This window comes from Neomonachus schauinslandi, chromosome 11 (assembly GCF_002201575.2).
Source record: "Neomonachus schauinslandi chromosome 11, ASM220157v2, whole genome shotgun sequence".
In the NCBI taxonomy this organism is placed as follows: domain Eukaryota; kingdom Metazoa; phylum Chordata; class Mammalia; order Carnivora; family Phocidae; genus Neomonachus; species Neomonachus schauinslandi.
The window spans coordinates 51639895-51662572 of record NC_058413.1 but is presented as its reverse complement, the minus strand read 5'-3'; the positions used below and the strand labels follow the sequence as shown (position 1 = coordinate 51662572).

Below are 22678 nucleotides of genomic sequence, written 5' to 3'. Positions count from 1 at the left end.
GAAAAATGGTCTTTGAAAGTATGATTAAAAAGGATCTCGACATAGGGAGGTTAGCCTGAATTATCCAGGTGGGCCCTAAATCCAGTCAGAAGTACCCTTATAAGAGAGAGGCTGAGGGAGTAAGGTACATACAGAAGAGAAGAGGCAAGGTAAAGATGGAGGCAGAAATGGGAGTGATGTGGCTACAAGCAGAGGAGCCACTAGAGGCTGGAAGAGGCAGGGATCTGTTTTCCCCTAGAGCCTCTGGAGGGAGTGTTCTTGATTCTGGCCCAGTGGAACTTACATTGAACTTCTGGCTCTGGAATTATGAGAGAATAAGTTTCTGTTTTAAGCCATCAGGTTGGTGGTAATGTGTTAGGGCAGCCACAGGAAACTAACATAAATTGCAATAGCAAGTTTTGAAGAGTAAGTCCTACCAGGTTTCAAGACTACCGTAATGCCATGGTAATTAAGACAGTGTGGTATTTACTCTGAGATAAACAAATAAACCGGTGGAGTATAACAGAGAGCCCAGAAAGAGATTGAGGCTATATGGGAAGGTGTCGTTGCAGTTCGTCTGGGGGAAACGGTGCTAGGGAAATTGGTTATCTTATGGGGAGGAAAGGTAATTAGATTTCCCTTTTTCATTCCATATAGAGAAATATGTTCAAGAAAGAAATTTTATTTATTTATTTATTTTAAAGATTTTATTTATTTATTTGACAGAGAGTGAGCTAGTGAGAGCAGGAACACAAGCAGGGGGAGTGGGAGAGGGAGAAGCAGGCTTCCCGCCGAGCAGGGAGCCTGACGTGGGGCTTGATCCCAGGACCCTGGGATCATGACCTGAGCCAAAGGCAGATGCTTAACGACTGAGCCACCCGGGTGCCCCCAAGAAAAATATTTAAATATGAAAGTAAAATCTTTTAGAAGAGCATTAGAGAAAATAGATAAATGTCTATTTTTCTCCCTACTTTTTACTGTGAATTTCAAATATTCAGAAAAGCTTAGGGGCGCCTGGGTGGCTCAGTCGTTAAGCGTCTGCCTTCGGCTCAGGTCATGATGGGGATCGAGCCCCGTGTCGGGCTCCCTGCTCCGTGGGAGGCCTGCTTCTCCCTCTCCCACTCCCCCTGTTTGTGTTCCCTCTCTCGCTGTCTCTCTCTCTGTCAAATAAATAAATAAAATCTTAATTAAAAAAAAGAAAAAGAAAAGCTTAAAGATAGTGAATGCCCATACACTTACTTACCTGTGTCTAGATAAAAATATTACTACCATTTTGCCATATATATATATACACACATATATTTTTTTATCTTTGAAATTAAAGATATTTTTTATCTTTAAAATTAAAAAAAAATTCTTTTGTCTGAGTCATTTGAAAGTGAACTGTAGACGTCATGACTCTTAATACTTCAACCTACACCTTTTTTTTTTTTTTAAGATTTTATTTACTTGATAAAGAGAGACACAGCGAGAGAGGGAACACAAGCAGGGGGAGTGGGAGAAGGAGAAGCAGACTCCCTGCTCTCAGGGAGCCCGATGCGGGGCTCGATCCCAGGACCCTGGGATCATGACCTGAGCTGAAGGCAGACGCTTAACGACTGAGCCACCCAGGAGCCCCTCAACCTACATCCTAATAGGAGAATATGTATGATCTCAGAGTGGTAAAGGATCTCTTAAAATAGTCATAATAGACAAAACAACATTAAGGAAAAATTGATTACATTAAAATTAAAAACTCCTGTGAACCAAAAACGAAGTGGAAAAACAAGTTCCAGACTGAGGGAAGATATTGACAGTGTATATTAACTCTCAAGGGATTGTGTCAAGACACAAAACTAAATAGGAACATGGGCAAAGGATTTAAAAAATAATTCACAGAAGAAACTTGACTGGCGAATAAACATAAGAGTTTAGTAATTAGGAAAATGAAAGTTAACATAATGAGATATTTCATACCTATCAGACTGATAAAAATTAAAAGGCTGATAATACCAAGTGTGGCTAAGAATGTAGAACACAGGGAACTCTCATACGTTGCTAGGTGAGTATACTTATCCATCCACTTCGGAGAATCTTTAGTAAAGTGGAACATACGTGTATCTTTTGACCCAGGAATTCCCCTCCTGGGTTTATATTCTATAGAAATCCTTCAACCTAAGCACCAGGAGATAAGTTTAAGAATTTCCACAGCAACATTGTTTAGAATACCAAACAAATTGGAAATAACCCAAATGTCCATCCACAGGCAAATGGACAAATATATTGGCATATTCATACAGTGGAACAATTTGTAGCAATGAGAGTGACATGTATCAGTAGGAAAGAATCTCTAACACAATATTAAGTTAAAAGCAAGTTGTAGATGGGGCGCCTGGGTGGCTCAGTTGGTTAAGCGACTGCCTTCGGCTCAGGTCATGATCCTGGAGTCCCTGGATCGAGTCCCGCATCAGGCTTCCTGCTCAGCAGGGAGTCTGCTTCTCCCTCTGACCCTCCCCCCTCTCATGTACTCGCTCTCTCTCATTCTCTTTCTCTCAAATAAATAAAATCTTTAAAAAAAAAAAAAAAAAAGCAAGTTGTAGAAGGATAAATAAATATGTAACCAGAAATTTAAAAATGATAAATGCCAAAAGAAGGTAGAAATGCATGGATATGGTATGGGATTGTAATTACACTATAGCTGTAGTGTAGATATAAGTAGATGATAAGTGCAAAGTATATGTCATGTTCTCTGTATCTTTCTCAATGTTGGCATATTTAATAGAAAAAGTTAATGGATAGAATCTGTTTGAGTGGATATATATTCAAGGTAGTGAAGGGATCATTGGTAGAGTAAGTAAGGTTCCTGAGGTGGGGAGGAGGATGAGATCCAAATCACAAGTTGTGGTGGGGGGGGTGTCTTCAAAAAGGCTGTAAAGGAGCTAAATTTTGGAGGGCCTATCAAAGAATTGGTTGACATTGGATAGATGTTTCTTATTTCATAAATGTTTAATTTTACTTGGCTTACTAATAGGTTGGGAAGACCTATTAGTTATGTATGCTTAGGAATTTGCATGAGAAAATATGATAAAGCACATCTGCAGTCTGATGAACACATAAATTAATATTTTAGACTTTATTATAAGACTTCCTTCTAGGGGCACCTGGGTGGCTCAGTCGTTAAGCGTCTGCCTTCGGCTCAGGTCATGATCCCAGAGTCCTGGGATCGAGCCCCACATCGGGCTCCCTGCTCGGCAGGAAGCCTGCTTCTTCCTCTCCCCCTGCTTGTGTTCCCTCTCTCACTGTGTCTCTCTCTGTCAAATAAATAAATAAAAATCTTAGGAAAAAAAAAAAAGACTTCCTTCTAGGCCTAGCGTCTAGGATAGGCAGGAGGTGTTTTTAAAATAATACGATTTGCACGTTCTGCATGGAGCACTGGGTGTTATACACAAACAATGAATCATGGAACACTACATCAAAAACTAATGATGTAATGTATGGTGATTAACATAACAAAAAATTTAAAAAAAATACGATTTGTTGATGTGTCTTGTGTCATGTCCAGTAGAAGGTTTTTTTTTCTTAAAATACCTAGGAGTTTTTTAAACTTCAAATCTTTTATTTGCCCAACTTACTGTTTGGGAGTGTATAGTCAATTTTGTTTCTCTGCTTTGTTTCATTTCCTTGCTGAGTTGTGACTTTCTTCCCCCATAGCTGTTTCCTTCTGAGCATGAAAGATGATAGTATTGAAGGCATTTATGACACTCTAAAGCAGTGTGCATTGATTTCCAAGTCTGCTGGGGGAATTGGTGTTGCTGTGAGTTGTATTCGAGCTACTGGCAGCTACATTGCTGGGGTAAGCTGCTTTTTTATGACTAAAAAATTGTAGGCTACAGGGATTCAGGTTGAGAGGGCATATGCTGGGGCTTGGGAGACCTGGGTCTCTGATAAGTGCTGGCTAGTCATACATGACTTCGAGTGAGTCATTTCACTACTTCTAGCTTCTGGTTTAGATTAGATGATCTGTAGGATTTTTTTAGCTCAGATTTTGGAATTCAGATTTATCTTAGCAATACTAATAGCAGCTATCATTTATTGATTGCTTACTATATGCTAAGTCTGTTATAAAAGCTTTACCTGAGTTACTCATTTAATCCTTGCTACAACCATAGAAGGTGGGTACCATTACACATAGTAGGAACTTCACTCCTTACAATAACTTTGTAAGTATAGGCAATATCGGCTTCATTTTACAAGTGAGGAAACTGAGGCATAGAAAATTAAATTACTTCCAGAGATCACTTAATATGTGATAGAGCCAGGGTTCATGCTTTAAAGATTGGCACCTTATGATGTAAGTTTAGCCCTTTGCTAGTTCACTATTCATTGGGGGTCAAGATAAGGATGTTGGGTAAGACCTAGATTTAAATTCTATCTCTACTACTTACCAGTAATGCAGCCTAGCGTAAGTTATTTTACATCTCTGAGTTTGTTTCCTCACCTGTAATGTGAAGAAAATATCTAACCCTATCAAATAAAGTTAGAGAGTCTAGAAGGAAATTATTCCATTATGTAGTGTTTTGGAGCACTTACACATAATAGTAGGGTGAGCTATTGTTCACTTATTTTTCTAGACGTTTAAAGGCTTGCTTTGGAGTTAGAAGGATTATTTTTAAAATTTGATGAGGTATCTTCTAGTTTGAGGAGTCTATATTTTCTTACTTTCATTCTAGGATCCATTTATTGTTGAGAATCTCCATTTATCTTTATTGTCTTTATTTATCCATTGTATATAATTCTTACTGTAAGTTGCCTTGAATTCTTTTGGGAAAAAGACACTGTAGTAGTGTTTTTACTCTACCCAAAGTATAGATCTATATAATGTCCATTAGAGGGTATGGAATTTAAATTTCAGATTCTTTTGACTTGTAATGTTGTATCTCATTGTAAATTAGAGATGTAACAACAACATTACAGCAATAATAAGAGAAAAACAACATTTTGTTCATTTTATATTGGGTATTCTGTTTTCAAAGCAAAGGGAGAGATGGAGAGCAGATAAGACTTTATATAGACTGGGAGAGAGTAACTTGTTGAGCCATTTTGTTCTTTTCCTTGCTTAGTCCCACTTTTCTCCTCCAGATGCCTTTATTCTTGGTTTCTCTTTCAGACTAATGGCAATTCCAATGGCCTTGTACCAATGCTAAGAGTATATAACAACACAGCTCGATATGTGGATCAAGGTGGAAACAAGGTATGTTCTGTTACTCGAAAGTCCTGGAAATCAGAACTAAAAATCTTTAACCATGTATGCTTCAAATAAGATGATTTACTGTATATATATTTCTAACTACATTCCTAATATACTGTATATATTTCTAACTCCTTTTTTTCACTTCTAAAATCAATTTAATGAGGTATAATTTACTTACTTTAAATGTGTACACACTTTAAGTGTACAGTTTGATGGATTTTGACAAATATATATACTTGTCACTACACCAATCAAGATATAGAACATTTCCCATTACCCCAAAATGTTTACGCAGGCACCTTTGATTACTCACCCCATCACCCCCACGCATACAGACTTTTCCCCTGGCTCCAGGCAGCCAATGGTCTAGTCAGCTTGCTTTTATTTATTTATTTTTATATTTTTTATTTTTTAAGTAGGCTCCACACCCTGTGTGGGGCTTGAATTCATGACTCTGAGGATCAAGAGTCACATGCTGTACCCACTGAGCCAGCCAGGCTCCCCCTAGGCAGCTTCTTTATGTGACAGCTTATTGGCAAAGAATTTCTAAAGTTGTGACTTAATATTAATATCTGACCTTGAAAAGGGGTTGTAATAGTCTTATAGCTTTTTCTTTAAAAAACAAAAACAAAACTCTGCCTATTTCACAGAGGGAGAAGTAAAGTTGAGAGGATTGGATTGTTTACCCAGTGTTAACAGCAGGATAGTTGCAATTTGAGCTTGCTTTGGACAGATACGTAGGCACACTAATCAACTGTTAGTTTATGGATTTCCCTTGATGAACTTTAAAAACGATCTGTGGAGACCTTGATAAGACATCACTTTTTTGATCTTTAATAAGAGCACAACTTATTGTCAAAGATAAAGTGATTTCCTATGGGCTTTGTATACCTCTCATATAAGGTCAAGTGAGTTGTATGGCATCTGAAAGGAAGCTCCATCTGCAGTTCATTGTGTCACTTTGGACTAGTGATTTCATCTTGTTCTTATCAATTGCTCTTTTTTACTCCTAGAATTGTAAGGACAATATTACTACTTATATTTGTAGTACCTTTATTTGTATTATCTCATTTATTTCCTTAATTGTGAAGATCAAAGGTGATATTATAAAATTGCTTTGGAAAATATGAAGTTTTTTTGTTTCATTCTGATTCTGAAAAGAATGATGGTTTACTTGCCTTTAGCGACCTGGGGCATTTGCTATTTACCTGGAGCCTTGGCATTTAGACATTTTTGAGTTTCTGGATTTAAAGAAGAACACAGGAAAGGAAGAACAGCGTGCCAGGGACCTTTTCTTTGCCCTTTGGATTCCAGATCTCTTCATGAAACGAGTGGAGACTAATCAGGTGAGAAAGAGGTACCTGTTGGTAAGAACAACTTGATTCATATCAGCTTTCTTTTTTGTCATCTTAAATCATGGTTAGGAAGAGCCCACCTATGTGTTATGCTATGGAAGGCATTTTAAGCAATTTAAGAGATGCCATTCCTGCCCTTTTGGGTTTTTATTCTCTAAAGCAGATGCTATCTGACCTAAATGCTTAAAGGTCATGTATAAACAGGCAGAACTAGATGTTTGAGCCTGAGCCCAAAATGGTTATTTCTTTTTTTTTTTTTTTTAAAGATTTTATTTATTTATTTGACAGAGAGAGACACAGCGAGAGAGGGAACACAAGCAGGGGGAGTGGGAGAGGGAGAAGCAGGCTCCCCACAGAGCAGGGAGCCCGATGTGGGACTCGATCCCAGGACCCTGGGATCATGACCTGAGCCGAAGGCAGTCGCTCAACCGACTGAGCCACCCAGGCACCCCAAAATGGTTATTTCTACAGCAGATTTCCAAGAGAGTCTATGGAAGCCACCCTATCCCTTGCCATGTTCCTAATGGAGTATGTGCGGTTGGTTATTTCAAGTCTCTTATGGGTTCTTCCCTTTATAGGACTGGTCTTTGTTGTGTCCAAATGAATGTCCTGGTCTGGATGAGGTTTGGGGAGAGGAATTTGAGAAGCTATATGAAAGGTATGGGAAAAATATGAAGTAATAATTTTTAATCATGTGTTTCTTTTATTTGGGGGATTCAAATTTCAAAACGTCATCCTAGCCAGTTTCTAGGAATCTTCAGAAACATTCGGGAGAGAATGTGATTAATAATTTTATTTTGGTCAGATTTGCTACCCAAATCTTCACCAAAATTTGGTTTCTATCTTCTTTCTTTAAAATTTTGTGACTTATAAAGAGGTGCTTTGGTTTTTAATTGATACTTATAAAAATTAAGGTAAAGGGTTATTATTTTGCTTTGTCTCACAGTACATTTGATTTAAAAAGTTATGCTTTATATTGCCCACAGAAATCAAGAACAGCTAGAACACATGTCACTAGTTCATTAAATAATAGCACAGTAGATTTGACTACTTTAGGTGTTATTCCTATTCCTTATGAAGGGTATTGTTGATTTAGTGGGATTTGGGTATATTCTAATGGGTCCAGAGCTGCCTGATTTTCCTTTGTCTCTCTAGCCACAGTAAAATGAATATCCTATTCCTTTTGTTCCCCTTCTGTCTTAGCAAAACATAGTAAACATTTAAGAATTTTCATAATTTTATATTTTAGTGTCTTCAAGTTGTCTGCAATAAAGATTTTCTTAGGGAATATTAAAATAATATTAGCTTTGCCTTTCAGTTATGAGAAACAGGGTCGTGTCCGCAAAGTTGTAAAAGCTCAGCAGCTTTGGTATGCCATCATTGAGTCTCAGACAGAGACAGGTACCCCGTACATGCTCTACAAAGATTCCTGTAATCGGAAGAGCAACCAGCAGAACCTGGGAACGATCAAATGCAGCAACCTGTGCACAGAAATAGTAGAGTATACCAGCAAAGATGAGGTAGGTAGACAAACTTCTGCCCAGAGTCCTGAGAGAAGAATCTTAGGCAGTTAATTTGTGAATCCCTCACTTGATTTCACTTGAGATAGGGGAAGGGAGTTTTCATAGTTTGCTATAAGTAGAAGGGCACTAAAATAGAGATGACAAAGAAAGGAACAGATGTAATCTGTGCCCTTAAATATCTTATAGTCTAAGCCATGTAGGAAAGACTCACTTTTTATCTTACACACACATTGTTGTAATAATCTTTTCTCGGTGTTCAGTTATGGTGGTTTAGGACAAACACAAGAATGTGTCAGGATGCTCATTCAGTTTAAAGTATGTAAGCAGGTAGAGAGTCCTTTCAGTGAATGGTGAGACAAAATTCTAATGTCAAATCTTTAAGGCGATTCATAGAAGAGGCGAGGCTAGAGGTGGGACACAGATTTGATGTAAAAAAAAAAAGTTTATCGAAAAGCTTTCCATTTGGGAAGAACAGCCTGTCAGACAGATCAGAGACAGGAATAGGTTTTGTGCAGAGAGTTTCAAATAAGTTTGTTCTGATGGAGCAAATACATTATGGTTTGGTATATGGAGAGATGGCTGTGGCTGGGGGAGGGGAGATAGTAGGTGAAATGTCTCGCATGTCACAGAGTAGGAAGCCCTTGTAGGTTCCTGAAAGGAAAATAGCGTCAAAATGCTAGGATGAGAAGGATAGTTCTTGCTTCTGGTAATAGAGTGTCTTGGTGTGAGAGGAGGTTGGAGGTTAGCTTACGGAGATTATTGCAGTGGTTGGATGACAGGCTGCTTGGATGTTGGATTTAAACTATGGAAATGAGGAAGGAGCAGATCCCATATGCTAGGACCTAACACACATGACAAATGAAAAGTTGGGAAGAAAATGGTAAGTGAATTAAACATACTGCTAAGGTTGTGGTTTAATTCAGCCAGAGTTACTGAGCACCAGCTATGTGCAAGACACTGTACCAAGTGCTCTGGGATGTAAATGATTATAGCTCAGGCCCTGCCCTTTGGAAACATATAATTCACTGTTGGAGAAAATTGGCATGTACTGTACTCAAGTAACTATTGTACAAAATAGATTATGCTACAGAGACTAGAATGACCCTTCTTAAAACAAAAATTAGATCATATCCTTCCTGCACTCAACACTCCTCTTTGACTTTCCAACCCATCCAGAGTTTGTTCATTTTTTAAAAATTGAAATACAATTCTCATACCATAAAATTCACCCTTCTAAGTGTACATTTCAGTGTTTTTTTAGTATATCCACAAGGTTGTGTAACTGTCACCAGTATCTAAGTCTAGAACACTTTTCATCAACCCAGAAAGAACCCTTGTACCCATTAGCAGTCACTCGCTATTACCCTCTTCCCCCAGCCCCTGGCAACTACTAATCTATTTTCTGCCTCTGGATTTGCCTCTTGTGAACATTTTCTATAAACAGAATCATATAACATGGTGGTCTCTTGTGTCAGGTTCTTTCACTTAACATGTTTTCAAGGCTTATCTGTGTTGTAGTATGTATCAGTACTTCATTCATTTCCATCCAGAATTCTTTTTTTTTTTTTTAAAGATTTTATTTATTTATTTGAGAGAGAGAATGAGAGAGACAGAGAGCACATGAGAGGGGGGAGGGTCAGAGGGAGAAGCAGGCTCCCTGCCGAGCAGGGAGCCCGATGCGGGACTCGATCCTGGGACTCCAGGATCATGACCTGAGCCGAAGGCAGTCGCTTAACCAACTGAGCCACCCAGGCGCCCTCCATCCAGAATTCTTACAGTGCCCTGTGGGTTCATGCACAACTGAGTATGCCCATCTCATCTCCTGTTACTTTCCCCCTTGCTCACTGTGCTCCCGCCCTACTAATTTCCAAGTATATCAAGCACATTCCCTCTTCAGGATTTTTGCCTTTTACTTTGAATGTTAAAATGCTCTCCTCCACCAGATAGCCACGTGGCTTGCTGTCTAACCTTTTCAGTTCTTTGTTCGTATGTCTCATTCTCAGTGAGATCTTCCTTGACAACTCTATTTAAAAATGGCACTCCTTCTGTCCTTGTTCCTAGAACCCTTTTGTCTTTTCCTGCCTTATTTTTCTCCCTAGCATTTATCAGACTTATGCAATCCGAGCTATGCTTTAAAACTGGGTACTTAGGCAATGTGTAGAATTGAGTTAGATATGAAGGGCATGAGGGAGTCTAGGTGAGAGGAGTTGAGATTTTGGGTTAAGATAGTCCAAAATGGAAAAGGAAGTGTATTCATTCAGCATTATTAAGCATTTATTATATACCAGATGTGGTACTAGTACTAAAAATATAAGGTTAAATAAGATGTGTTTCTTTCCTGAAAAAGCTTACCACCTAGTGTAGTGTAGTGGAAAATCACCTGAAGAGCTTTTGCAAAATTCACAAATTTGATCCCCTATTGTTAGGAACTTATCAGAATCTCAGTAAGAGTAAGGTGGGAATGTGTAATTTGGAAGAGCTTTCTGCAGTGATGGAAATGTATCTGGTGGCTGTTGAGCACATGAAATATGACTAGTGCCACTGAGAAACTGAATTTTTAATTTTATTTAAATAGCTACATGTGGCTAGTGGCTACTGTATTGGACAGCACACATCTACTGACTGAGACAGATACACATAAGAAATTAGAGCACGATGGGAGGTCTGTCTGGTAATAGAGCCATGGACTATGGAACACAGATTCTCTATCTTACCTATTTCACTGGTGCATGTTACAGCTCACACGTGGATAGGTATTGGGATTTAGAAATGAACAATGAAGAGGGAGAAGATAAAGATACAAATTTTATAGTGTTAGAGGCTTACATGGTGTCGTCATTGACACAGGGGGAAGAAATAAAAATTGTGTGATTCTTGACTCTTTTTCTTTGCATTCCAGGTTGCAGTCTGTAACTTGGCTTCCCTGGCCCTGAATATGTATGTCACATCAGAACACACATATGACTTTAAGAAGCTGGCTGAAGTCACCAAAGTCATTGTCCGAAACTTGAATAAAATTATTGATATTAACTACTACCCTGTCCCAGAGGTATGAATAGAGGTCTCTGCTTATTGGTAATTCTTGAAATCCAAGTTGGAGGGAGCTTATCATGATCTGCCAGTCATCATTTAAATGGCTGTCATTGGAATGGTGTGAGAAAACAGAGATAAAAAAAGAGCATGTATCATTTGGTGCAGAGTGTTGCCTTTTCTGTTCAGTAATGTCTCCTTCTTCTCTAAATCTGTTGGCACAAAGGCATGCTTATCAAATAAATGCCATCGCCCCATTGGAATCGGGGTACAAGGTCTGGCAGATGCTTTTATTCTGATGAGGTATCCTTTTGAGAGTCCAGAAGCCCAGCTACTGAATAAGCAGATCTTTGAAACCATTTATTATGGAGCCTTGGAAGCCAGCTGTGACCTGGCCAAGGAGCATGGCCCATATGAAACCTATGAGGGCTCTCCAGTCAGCAGAGGAGTAAGTATATGGATGAAATTTCTTTTTGCCTCTAAGTTCTTACAGTAGGCTGAATGGTAGCCTACAAAAAGATGTGTTCACATCCTAATCCCTGGACCTATGAGTGTTAACGTTTTGGATTTCAAAAGGGTCTTTGCAGATGTAATTAAGGATTTTGAAATGAGATTATCCTGCATTACCCAGGTGGGCCCTAAATTCAGTGACAATAGTTCTTAAAAGAGACAGAGAAGAAAGGGGCACCTGGGTGGCTCAGTCGTTAAGCGTCTGCCTTCGGCTCAGGTCACGATCCCAGGGTCCTGGGATCGAGCCCCGCATCGGGCTCCCTGCTCGGCGGGAAGCCTGCTTCTCCCTCTCCCACTGCTTGTGTTCCCTCTCTCTGTCAAATAAATAAAAATAAAAAATCTTTAAAAAAAAAAAAAAAAGAGACAGAGAAGAGGAGGAGGCAACATGACCATGGAGGCAGAAGTCAGAGTAATGCATCCACAACCCAAGAATGCTGATAGCCACTAGAAGCTGGAAGAGGCAAAGAACAGAATCTCCTCCAGAGCCTCTGAAGGGAGCAGAGTCCTCCCAACATGTTCATTTTGGGCTTCTGGCTTCCAGAACTATGAGAATAAAATTTTTTTTTTTAAATATGGAATGCTTCATGAATTTCCGTGTCATCCTTGCACAGGGGCCAGGCTAATCTTCTCTGTATCATTTCAATTTTAGTATATGTGCTGCCGAAGTGAGCACAGATTTTTATTTTAAGCCACCAAATTTATGGTAATTTGTTATACCAGCCATAGGAAACTATACTCTGTTTTAATGTGTTTTTTTTTAAGATTTTATTTTATTTTTTAGACTTTTTATTTATTTGAGAGAGAGAGAGAACAAGCTGGGGGGAGGGGCAGAGGGAGCAGGAGAAGCAGACTCCTCGCTGAGCAGGGAGCCCCACGTGGCGCTTGATCCCAGGACCCCAGGATCACAACCCGAGCTGAAGGCAGACAGTTAACCAGCTGAGCCCCAGGCACCCCAAGATTTTATTTTTGAGTAATCTCTACACCCAACAAAGGATTTGAACTTATAACCTTAAGATCAAGAGTCTCATGCTCCACCGACTGAGCCAGCCAGATGCCCCTTTATTTTAATGTTTTATACGGAACTAGTCATTGGTAAAAGCGACTTAAGAAGAATTCTAACTGTATTAGTTTTCTTTTGCTAGATTTAGTAGATAAAAACAATATACATTATCTCCATTTCCTTGAGCCAGGGGTCCAGGCTTGCCTCAGCTACATTGTTTTCTTTGGGTCTCACAAGGTTATAGTCAGGGTGTTTTTTTTTTTTTTTTTAAGATTTTGTTTATTTATTTGAGAGAGAGAGACACAGCGAGAGAGGGAACACAAGCAGGGGGAGTGGGAGAGGGAGAAGCAGGCTTCCTGCGGAGCAGGGAGCCCGATGTGGGGCTCAATCCCAGGACCCCGGGATCATGACCTGAGCCGAAGGCAGACGCTTAACGACTGACCCACCCAGGTGCCCCAGTCAGGGTGTTGATAGAGGCTGCGGTCTCCTCTGAGGCTCAGAGTCCTCTTCCAAGCTCACCTGGTTTTTGGCGGAATTCATTTGTTTGTACCTGTAGAACTCATGACATTGTGCTTCTTCAAAGCCAGTAGGAGGGAGAGTCATTTCAAGAAGGCCCCAGTCCAGTTGCTCTTTTGAGGGTTTTCATCTGATAAGTCAGGTACACTCAGGATATCCTCTCTTTTGTTTAACTCAAAGTTAACTGATTTGTAACCTTAATTACATCTGCAGAAACTTTTCATCTTTGCCATAATTATGTAAGTAACATCCATCATATTCCCAGGTCTTGTCCACACTCAGGAGGAGGACATTATACATGGCCTGTGCACCAGGGGGTGAGAACCTGGGAACTGTCTTAGAATTCTGCTTTCTACACTGCCTTTATTATTGGTAGTATGAGTCTCTTCTGTATAAAATAAAATGTTATGTTATTTTTAGTCCTGATGTTCCTGCTGATATTTAGGAAATCTGATATCCAGTGGTTTGAAAATAGGTGTTTAATAGCTAAGTAAATAGATCAAGGCAATTAAGAAAGATGAAATTGGAGTAACATTTTTATTGTACAAAAAGAGAATGCATCTCAGCAACATACTTATGAATGTTAGGATTTCCCGGTTTGTAGATATGATACGAATCCTCTGAGGGCTCACATCAGGGACATGGGGAAGAGATAAGCCAGGTTTCTTAGCCTGCTTTTGATCAATATGACTGCATGAAAGTTTGTCCAAGGAAATCTCTGGACCTTGGATTCCTCACACAGTTCTACTAGAAGACATTTGTTGGGTTGTGGGGAATGGCAGTTAGTCATTTGGTTTTTGTCATTGTTTTAAATTGTTATAGAGTGATTTGTCATAAGTTTGCATTGTTTATTCCCTAGATCCTTCAGTATGATATGTGGAATGTTACTCCCACAGACCTGTGGGACTGGAAACTTCTCAAGGAGAAGATTGCAAAGTAAGCAAAGAGATGTAAGGTAGTTTTGAAGTAAGGAGGGTTTAGGTTCTCATTCTGGCTTTCAGAAGTTAGGTGTGTTATTTTAACTTCTGAAACTCATTTTTTTTCTTTTAAATGGGGCTAAAATGACCTATCTACAGAACTATTTTTGTAAAAATACTTTGTAAGATAATATATGAGTAGTAACCTACAAATTGCTTGGTGCAATGAAAGCATTTTAATAAATGGTAGGTATTATTAGTTGATCTTATTTTAGGGGTTTAACTACCTGGATTAAGCAATTCTTTTTCTCCTTAAACTTCATATTTCCAAGTGTGCTTGCTTTTTAAAAGTTTTTCACTTTTTATTGCTTAACTCCCTTGGGCACGTAAATGGCTTTTGCTGAATTGGTTGTCATAGGAGTAAGTTAGGGATTTGGAAGAGGTTTTGGAGGGTAATATGTTAAACTGTGAAAGAAAAATGTAAAACTTGAGGTTTTTAAGGCCTTTCAAGCTAATAAACATAAAAGATTTAAGGGCGGGTAGCATGTTTTGCTTAATGAATAATAAAACAAATTGTTTTCACTTTCTTCATGAGCCTGTCATCTCTGGGTTAATGCATATGCAGAGTGTTTAATGTTTACAGAAGGAAGCAGTAGCTTTAAAGTACTCTTTAAAAAATATCTATTTGCCTTAAAATTGTTTTATTACTCACTAAGACATGTTAGAAAATTTTGGAAAACGTATGTGTGAAAGGGAGTAAAATGAAATTATCTCAATACCACCTCCTAAAAATCTGTTTGTATCTTTTTGTCTTTCATCTTTCAGACTTTCTTCTGAATGTGTGTGCCTGGGTACATTTATATGCAAATTCAACTTTTACAAAAATGGACATGTATTTTATTTTTTGTTTTTTTCTTCCTCAAAATACCATGGATATTTTTCTATACACAACTTTTTAAAATTTCAAAATTAATACATGAATAGCAAAGTTCAAATACAGAAACAAAATGGAAGGTGAAAGCCCTTCTTTATACCTCTTCTGCCAACCACTTGTTCCACAAAACAAATACAAACCAACTTATTCCTTTTACCAGAGATAACCATTGTTAATGGTGTGTATTTTTCTAGACCTTTTTCAGTACATTTGCAGATGCACACAGTTTTGTTATAAAAATATGATCAAACTTGACATATTCTAAGATTTATTTTGGACATCTTTCTCTTAGTACATGCAGACCTACCTAATGTTTTTAATGATTACAGACAATTCCATAGTTTGGTGTGTCTTTTATATATATATATAATATATATATATATATGACTTTTCAAAATGTTTTCCTATCTTTGGACAGGAAATCACTGTCCACTTTGTTGAGGAAGTAAGACATGAAGTCAGTTGGTGGTTTTCTTGATACCTCAAAACTAGAGAATGACAAAGTGAGATTAAGATCCTGGTTGTACAGATTCCATTAGGATATGAAGCTTTAAGCTAAGTACTATATAAATCCAGAGGTATAGAATATAGGAAAGACCAAACTCTTGGTGTTTGAGAAACTTAAGACTTACTAAGTAAGGTGAGACATGTAGCACAAGTAAAGTATACATAAAGGTACAGGTCATAGAAAATGTTTGCAGAAGAAATACTTATATTTGGCTTTTGTATTTAATATTTTCTGCCTGGTCGGGAAAGATGCTCTAGAGTGGTCATCTCTTAGGCTGAGCTTTGAAGGACGAGCTAAGGGCAGTTTGAAGATTTCTCAGTGTTCAGATAGTATATTCTTCCTTAAAGCACTCTCTTTGGCAGTGAATAGAGTCAAAAGATGTTAAGCTTCCTCTAGGAACTTATGATTGAAGAGGTGATAGAGGAACTCAGGAATATACTTTGAGCATAATTTTTCCCTATGGAGAATTTTGGTGATAGATGTCAGATTCTGACCACTTTCACATCATTATGTTTCCTGAAAGGGCTTAGCACAGTAATCATAGAGCACATAGAAAAGAATGAGGGTTGAATGAATGTACCCTGATACAGGTGGGGACTCTTCAACAGCCATTCCATTATTTCCTTGGGTAAGCTAGTGTGTCAAGTGCTAATAAGTCATGGCATGATAAGAATCGCCAGCAGTAAAATTGTACTAATTTTGTTTAGGAGTCAGGCATTTAGGAGAGGGGCAAGCTATACCACTCATATTGTGAGTTGCATCTTTATAGGGGTTAAATTCAAAAGTCATTATGTGAGTCTAATGCATGTATGACGTCACTCGTAGCATCTGCATTTACTGCAGTGACTTGAAGTAGCTGCCTTCCTGGCAGATTGTAGTTTTAGTACCAGCACCTAATAATCTCCTTTTCTTTAGGTATGGTATAAGAAACAGTTTACTTATTGCCCCGATGCCTACTGCTTCAACTGCTCAGATTCTGGGAAATAATGAGTCCATTGAACCTTATACCAGCAACATCTATACTCGCAGAGTCTTGTCAGGAGAATTTCAGGTGAGAAGATCACCACTAGACCTACAGGAGATCTTGCAAAAGCCTGTTGTTGGGAGTAACTGCCAACTCATATTTAGTATGTCCCTTTTGCTTAGTATGGGGGCAAAGCTTTGATAGGGAGTCCACTTTATCTCCAATATTATTCTAAGTTATTTAATAATAGACATTTAACAAATATCTGTTAAAAGAATGAATGATTGAGGGGCGCCTGGATGGCTCAGTCGTTAAGCGTCTGCCTTCGGCTCCGGTCATGATCTCAGGGTCCTGGGATCGAGCCCCACATCGGGCTCCCTGCTCCGTGGGAAGCCATCTTCTCCCTCTCCCACTCCCCCTGCTTGTGTTCCCTCTCTGTGTGCCTTCTCTCTGTCAAGTAAATAAATAAAATCTTTAAAAAAAAAAAAAAAAAAGAATGAATGATTGAGGGTCAGGTATGAAAGTAGCTTGTTGATATTAGAGTTCACAAGATATTTAACCATTCTGTAATCATAATGATGTATACTATGACCTCAGATGCTTAAGTTGATGATACTCTAGATGTATACAGTGAAACTCAAGATGTATATAGAAGCAAGAAGTATATGGAACCATGACAATAGTTCTCAACCTGGTTTACAAATTAGAATTTCTGGTGGGTAGCACCAGTGTTTTTTTTAAGTTCCCAGGTAATTCTAATGTGCAGCTAGGGTTGAGAACCACTAATTTTTTTTTTTTTAAAGGTTTTATTTATTTGACAGAGAGAAAGACAGCCAGAGAGGGAACACAAGCAGGGGGAGTGGGGAGAGGGAGAAGCAGGCTTCCCGCGGAGCAGGGAGCCTGATGCAGGGCTTGATCCCAGGACTCTGGGATCATGACCTGAGCCGAAGGCAGACGCTTAACGACTGAGCCACCCAGGCGCCCCGAGAACCACTAATTTAAAAGATTTTATTTGTGAATTTCCAGATTACCTGAAATAAATTTCTGTAAGGTTTGGAGTAGATACATTTCTAATTTTTCTTCTTAAGTATTTATTGTATCCTTACTTAGGGGGGAAAAAAAGAAGTAATCCACATAGATTTACCCATCTTAGGCAATGCTAGTTCTTTTTATTTTTGTAAATATCATGTTTCTTGAATCACAGATCAAGAATTTAAAGGAATATAACTTTTGTTTGGTAGGATGGGCCTCTCAGTCTTATAAAATATAGAATTTACCAACTAATTTAATGTTAAATACTTCTTCAGTGATCTTATTTATTTTAAGCTCCAGGCCTGTGATCCTTTTTAGGCTCTGTCATTCTTATTTATTCCTTGACATCTTTTTTGCTTTTCTATTCAGATTGTAAATCCTCACTTACTGAAGGATCTTACTGAGCGGGGCTTGTGGAATGAAGAGATGAAAAATCAGATTATTGCATGCAATGGTTCTATCCAGGTACAGAATGAAAAATCAAGTGTGCTCTTTAGAAGCTGAGTTGGACATTGGTACCTTCTCACTTACCCCATGCAGTGGAGAGAAAGGTTATTCACTGTGGTCATATGGGCTTATGTTAACCTCTGCATTGTTGTGCTAGTATTATATACATTTTCACATAGCTAGGCTTTACCCTCTTGTTTGTGCAATAATATGAAGCAGTAGTTTCTGACTTTTCTGTACATTAGAACCAGTTGGGGAGCTTTTAAAATTGTGAAGCTTAGGTTGTACCCCATAACAGTTAAATTAGAATGTCTGGAAATGGGAGCCAGGCATTAGTATTTTTTTAAATACTCCCTAGGTATTTAAAATTCCAAAATGCATTAAAGTTTGGGGACCACTGATATACAGTGTGAAATTAGAGTCAAACTTATTTAAAAAGTATGGTGGAGACTGAGGACTCAAAAGTCCAAAAAACAGAGCGACAGATAGTGTTTAACAATAAAATATTTGCAGCCAAGAATCAAGAAGTGTTTATTTTTGTAGGTGGAGGCCTCTGTCTAAACATTTGTCTCCCTGCCAACACAGATAAGGATTTCTGTAACATTTCTATATTTGCTGGCAGAAATGGTAGCATTAGCTAGTCTGTATGTTTTGATGCAAATTAACCCTAGACCTAAGAAAACATTATTTCTATTGAGTCCAAAAGGGGTTTGTTTCATTGCTTCCCTTGATTGTCTGCCTATGAGTTACAGCCCTGATTACTTGTGTTTTCTGTAAAATTCAAGGGTCATTTTTTGCTGCTTAATAAATGATTATAAGTACCTTTAGAACAATGAATATTTTGGCTATAATCCAAATAGAAATGGATCTTAAAATCATTACCACTAGCCAGATATTTTGTTGATTAAATGGAGTTTTGTTGAACATTCTAAACCAGAGGTGAGCGTCTTAGGAAACTTGATAGGGATCATATTGTATGATGATGATACGGTCAGACCTGGCAGGAACTAGAACTAAGGCCAGACCCTTGTGTCATTAATTACGTTAATTGTCCTGATTTCTTCAGCCAGACTGCAACAAACATTTGTTTTTTCTTCTTCAGAGCATACCAGAAATTCCTGATGACCTGAAGCAACTTTATAAGACTGTGTGGGAAATTTCACAGAAAACCGTTCTTAAGATGGCAGCTGAAAGAGGTGCTTTCATTGATCAAAGCCAATCTTTGAACATCCACATTGCTGAGCCTAACTATGGCAAACTCACCAGTATGCATTTCTACGGCTGGAAGCAGGTTGGTGGAGGAAATCAAGGAAGTTGGGGTATTTTGGAATTAGAACAGTTTTATATTCTAGCTACCATTAAATATTGCCACCTAGCAGTTCTTTCACTTCGAGATGTTAAAACCAAATCATGGTTTTTGTACCAGATCAAGCTCTCGCTTCGATTTTCTTGTTTCTTTTAGGATTATTTCATTCTTAGGTATGAAACCTTGGAGTTACCTACAACTCTCCCCTTATTCTCCATACAAACACTCACCAAGTTGTGGTGGTTGTTCCTTTGTACTGTTTCTTGAATATCTTTCTTCCTGTTCCACTGCCATTATTCTTAAACTTCTTAGCTGATCTCCCTGCTTCTAGTATCTGCTCTAGGCTGTCTTGTGCACTGCTGCTGTTTCTAAAATGAAACTTTTACATGCGTCAACCCACTATTCAAAAACATCCTTTGTTTCCCCACTTTAACGATATACAGTATAAAAGCCAGTTACTTAGCTTTTCATTGCCAGCTGTAAAGTCCTGTGATTCTGGATTCTATCCTTATTACCTGGCAATCTTCTGGGTATTTATATAGATTTACAATTTTTTTTTTTTTTTTTAATTTAAGAGGCATTTATTGACCACATACTGTGTGCCAAGACTGGGGATACTGAATAGAAGATGATCCTTATCCTTGAAGTAGTCACCATCTGTTCTTTACAGAGACACAGTCTAGCTCTATAAATAGTTATAAGACAGACATGTTTTAGGCAAACTTGTAAATTATACACATCAAAACAAGAAAAGACTAAAGAACAAAAATATTTGACATTTCCAAAGAGGTAAGCTTTTTTAGTGGCAAAAGGAACACAGTATACTGTCTGACTCTACCTCTTTAAGCATTTTTGAGAAGGCTTCCTAGAGGAGTTGGAGTTTCAGGTATAGAAAACAGTCTGACTTGGTTTATGGAAATGTATTTTAAACATTGGTCTCGAATGCCTAGTATTCTTACAATTTCTAGTAGTTGTATTTGCTTCCTTTGTAGGGTTTGAAGACTGGGATGTATTACTTAAGGACACGACCAGCAGCAAATCCAATCCAGTTCACTCTAAATAAAGAGAAGCTGAAAGATAAGGAGAAGGCAACAAAAGAAGAAGAGAAGGAGAGGAACACAGCAGCCATGGTGTGCTCTCTGGAGAATAGAGAGGAATGTCTGATGTGTGGGTCCTGAGGAAAGGCTTAGAAGAGACCAGCACTTCCTCACAGCCAAACTACTTTTTGAGCATAGATAGGTGTAGTAGGTTTGCTTGAAGTGCTAAGGCTTTGCTGGACCTTAATTGCAGCAAAAAGATCAGTCAATTTAAAGTACTGTTTCTATATAGTGTGAAAGTATTAATTTTTTAAATTGATATCTTGGGAATCAAAGTAGAAGTTTTAGGAGTGCAAAAGAAGTCACCTTGCAAATAGGGAGTGATTGAGTAGGGTTTCATTGCCCACCTGGCACCCTTTTCTGGTGACCTCAGTTTTCGTAAGGAAACTTCATTTTGCTGCTTTCACTGGTGGGTCCATAGAAACAAAACTGAGTCAACCTGTGAGAAGTGCTGACAGGACCTTTATCTGGATAAGGTCCTATAGGTCATTCTGAAATAAACGTTTCTAAGTGACTGTGTGAGACCAAATTTGTCATTTATTTTCATACAGAGGTTAAATTTGAAAAAAAACATTTTCTGAACTTTGAGAGTTCAGGGAAGAAATTTTAAGAAAAATTACCTAGATGCTGTGCAGAATTCTGATTTTAACATATGCCTATTTCCTCTTTTTATTGTGGTAAAATATACTTAAATAAATATTACCATTTTACCCACTTTAAAGCATATAATTTAGCGGCATGAAGTACATATACAATATACAACCATCACCACTACCTATTTCCAGACATTTTTTATCATCCCACACAGAAACTCTAAAACAATAACTCCTCATTCCCTTCTCTCAATCCCTGGTAATCTCTGTTCTACTTTCTGTCTTTGAAGTTATTTATTCTAGGTACCTCATATAAATGGAATACTACAATATGTGACCTTTTGTGTCTGGCTTACTTCACTTAACATGTTTTCAAGGTTCATCCGTGTAGCATATAGCAGAATTTAATTCCTCTTAAAAGCTGAGTAACATTCCATTGTAGTATGTATCACATTTTGTCTATCCATTCATATGTTAATGGACATTGGGGTTATTCTCACCTGTTGGCTATTGTGAATAATGCTGCTGTGAACATTGATGCACAAGTATCTGTTTGAATTACTGTTTTCCGTTTTGGGGAGTGTATACCTAGAAGTGGAATTGTGGGAATATATCATAATTCTTTGTTTAACTTTTTGAGCAACTGCCAAACTTTTTTATTGGAGTTGCACCATTTTACATTCCTACCAGTAGCGCATGAGAGTTCCAGTTACTCCACATCCTTGCCAACAATTGCTAGTTTTTTGTATTTTTTTTTTTTTTTTTGTTTTTTTTTTAAATTTTTTTTAAGATTTTATTTATTTATTTGACAGAGAGACACAGTGAGAGAGGGAACACAAGCAGAGGGAGTGGGAGAGGGAGAAGCAGGCTTCCCGCCGAGCAGGGAGCCCGATGCGGGGCTCGATCCCAGGACCCCGGGATCATGACCTGAGCCGAAGGCAGACGCTTAACGACTGAGCCACCCAGGCGCCCCTTGTATTTTTGATAATAGCCATCCTATTGGCTTTTGACAGTTTGATTTTAATGTATCTTGGTGTGGATCTCTGAGTTTATCCTCCTTGATGTTTGTTGAGCTGCTTGGATCAGTAGATTGACATCTTTCATTAAATTTGGGAAGTTTTCAGCCATTATTTCTTCAGATAATCTTTTTGCCCATTTCTTTCTTTTCCTTCTGGGACTCCATAATGCATCTTTTGGCCCACTGCTTGTGTCCCACAGGCCCCTTAGAGTTCATTCACTTTTCTTAATTCTTTTTTTGTTCCTTAGACTCAGTAATTTCAGCTGTGCTATCATCATGGTCATTGATTTTTCTTCACGCTCACATCTGTTGAGCCCCTTTAATGAATTTTTTATCTCAGTTATTCTTTCCAGCTCTAAAATTTGTTTCCCTTGACCAATTTCTATGTCTTTGTTGATATTCTGATTTTAATACATTGCTTTTCTGATTTCCTTTACTTATTTGTCCATGTTTTCCTTTAGCTCTTTAAGCATATTTAAGACAGTTGTTTTAATATCTTTGTATAGTAAGTCTGATGGCTGGGCTTCCTCAGGGATGTTTTCTATCAATTTTTCTTGTTCCTTTGAATGAGCTATGTTTTCCTGTTTCTTTGTAATGCCTGTGATTTTTTGGTTGTTGTTGAAATATTCTGTTTGAGACTTTTCCAAACTGCTTTTGCAGAGACTATTCCCTAGTGCATATGATCACTGAAGTCTCTGTACCTTTAGTGCATATTCAGT

At 38.2% G+C, this 22678-nt stretch overlaps 1 protein-coding gene and 1 non-coding gene across 2 annotated transcripts in view; one reads left to right on the top strand and one right to left on the bottom strand.

Annotated features, from left to right (window-relative positions):
* Window positions 1–20922, top strand: part of RRM1 (ribonucleotide reductase catalytic subunit M1) — a 38391-nt gene extending 17469 nt beyond the window's left edge. Inside the window, exons 8-19 of the mRNA XM_021704741.2 lie at window positions 3670–3811; window positions 5126–5209; window positions 6394–6555; window positions 7143–7222; window positions 7883–8084; window positions 10987–11136; window positions 11344–11565; window positions 14003–14079; window positions 16418–16553; window positions 17868–17963; window positions 19048–19236; window positions 20244–20922. Of these exons, the coding sequence (XP_021560416.1) occupies window positions 3670–3811; window positions 5126–5209; window positions 6394–6555; window positions 7143–7222; window positions 7883–8084; window positions 10987–11136; window positions 11344–11565; window positions 14003–14079; window positions 16418–16553; window positions 17868–17963; window positions 19048–19236; window positions 20244–20429 (1726 nt within the window). The 3' untranslated portion in view covers window positions 20430–20922. The remainder of the gene's footprint in view (window positions 1–3669; window positions 3812–5125; window positions 5210–6393; window positions 6556–7142; window positions 7223–7882; window positions 8085–10986; window positions 11137–11343; window positions 11566–14002; window positions 14080–16417; window positions 16554–17867; window positions 17964–19047; window positions 19237–20243) is intronic.
* Window positions 12194–12300, bottom strand: LOC123326243. Its single transcript, XR_006540956.1, has one exon. It is a non-coding gene; the product is annotated as a U6 spliceosomal RNA (small nuclear RNA).
* Window positions 20923–22678: the final 1756 nt, after the last annotated feature.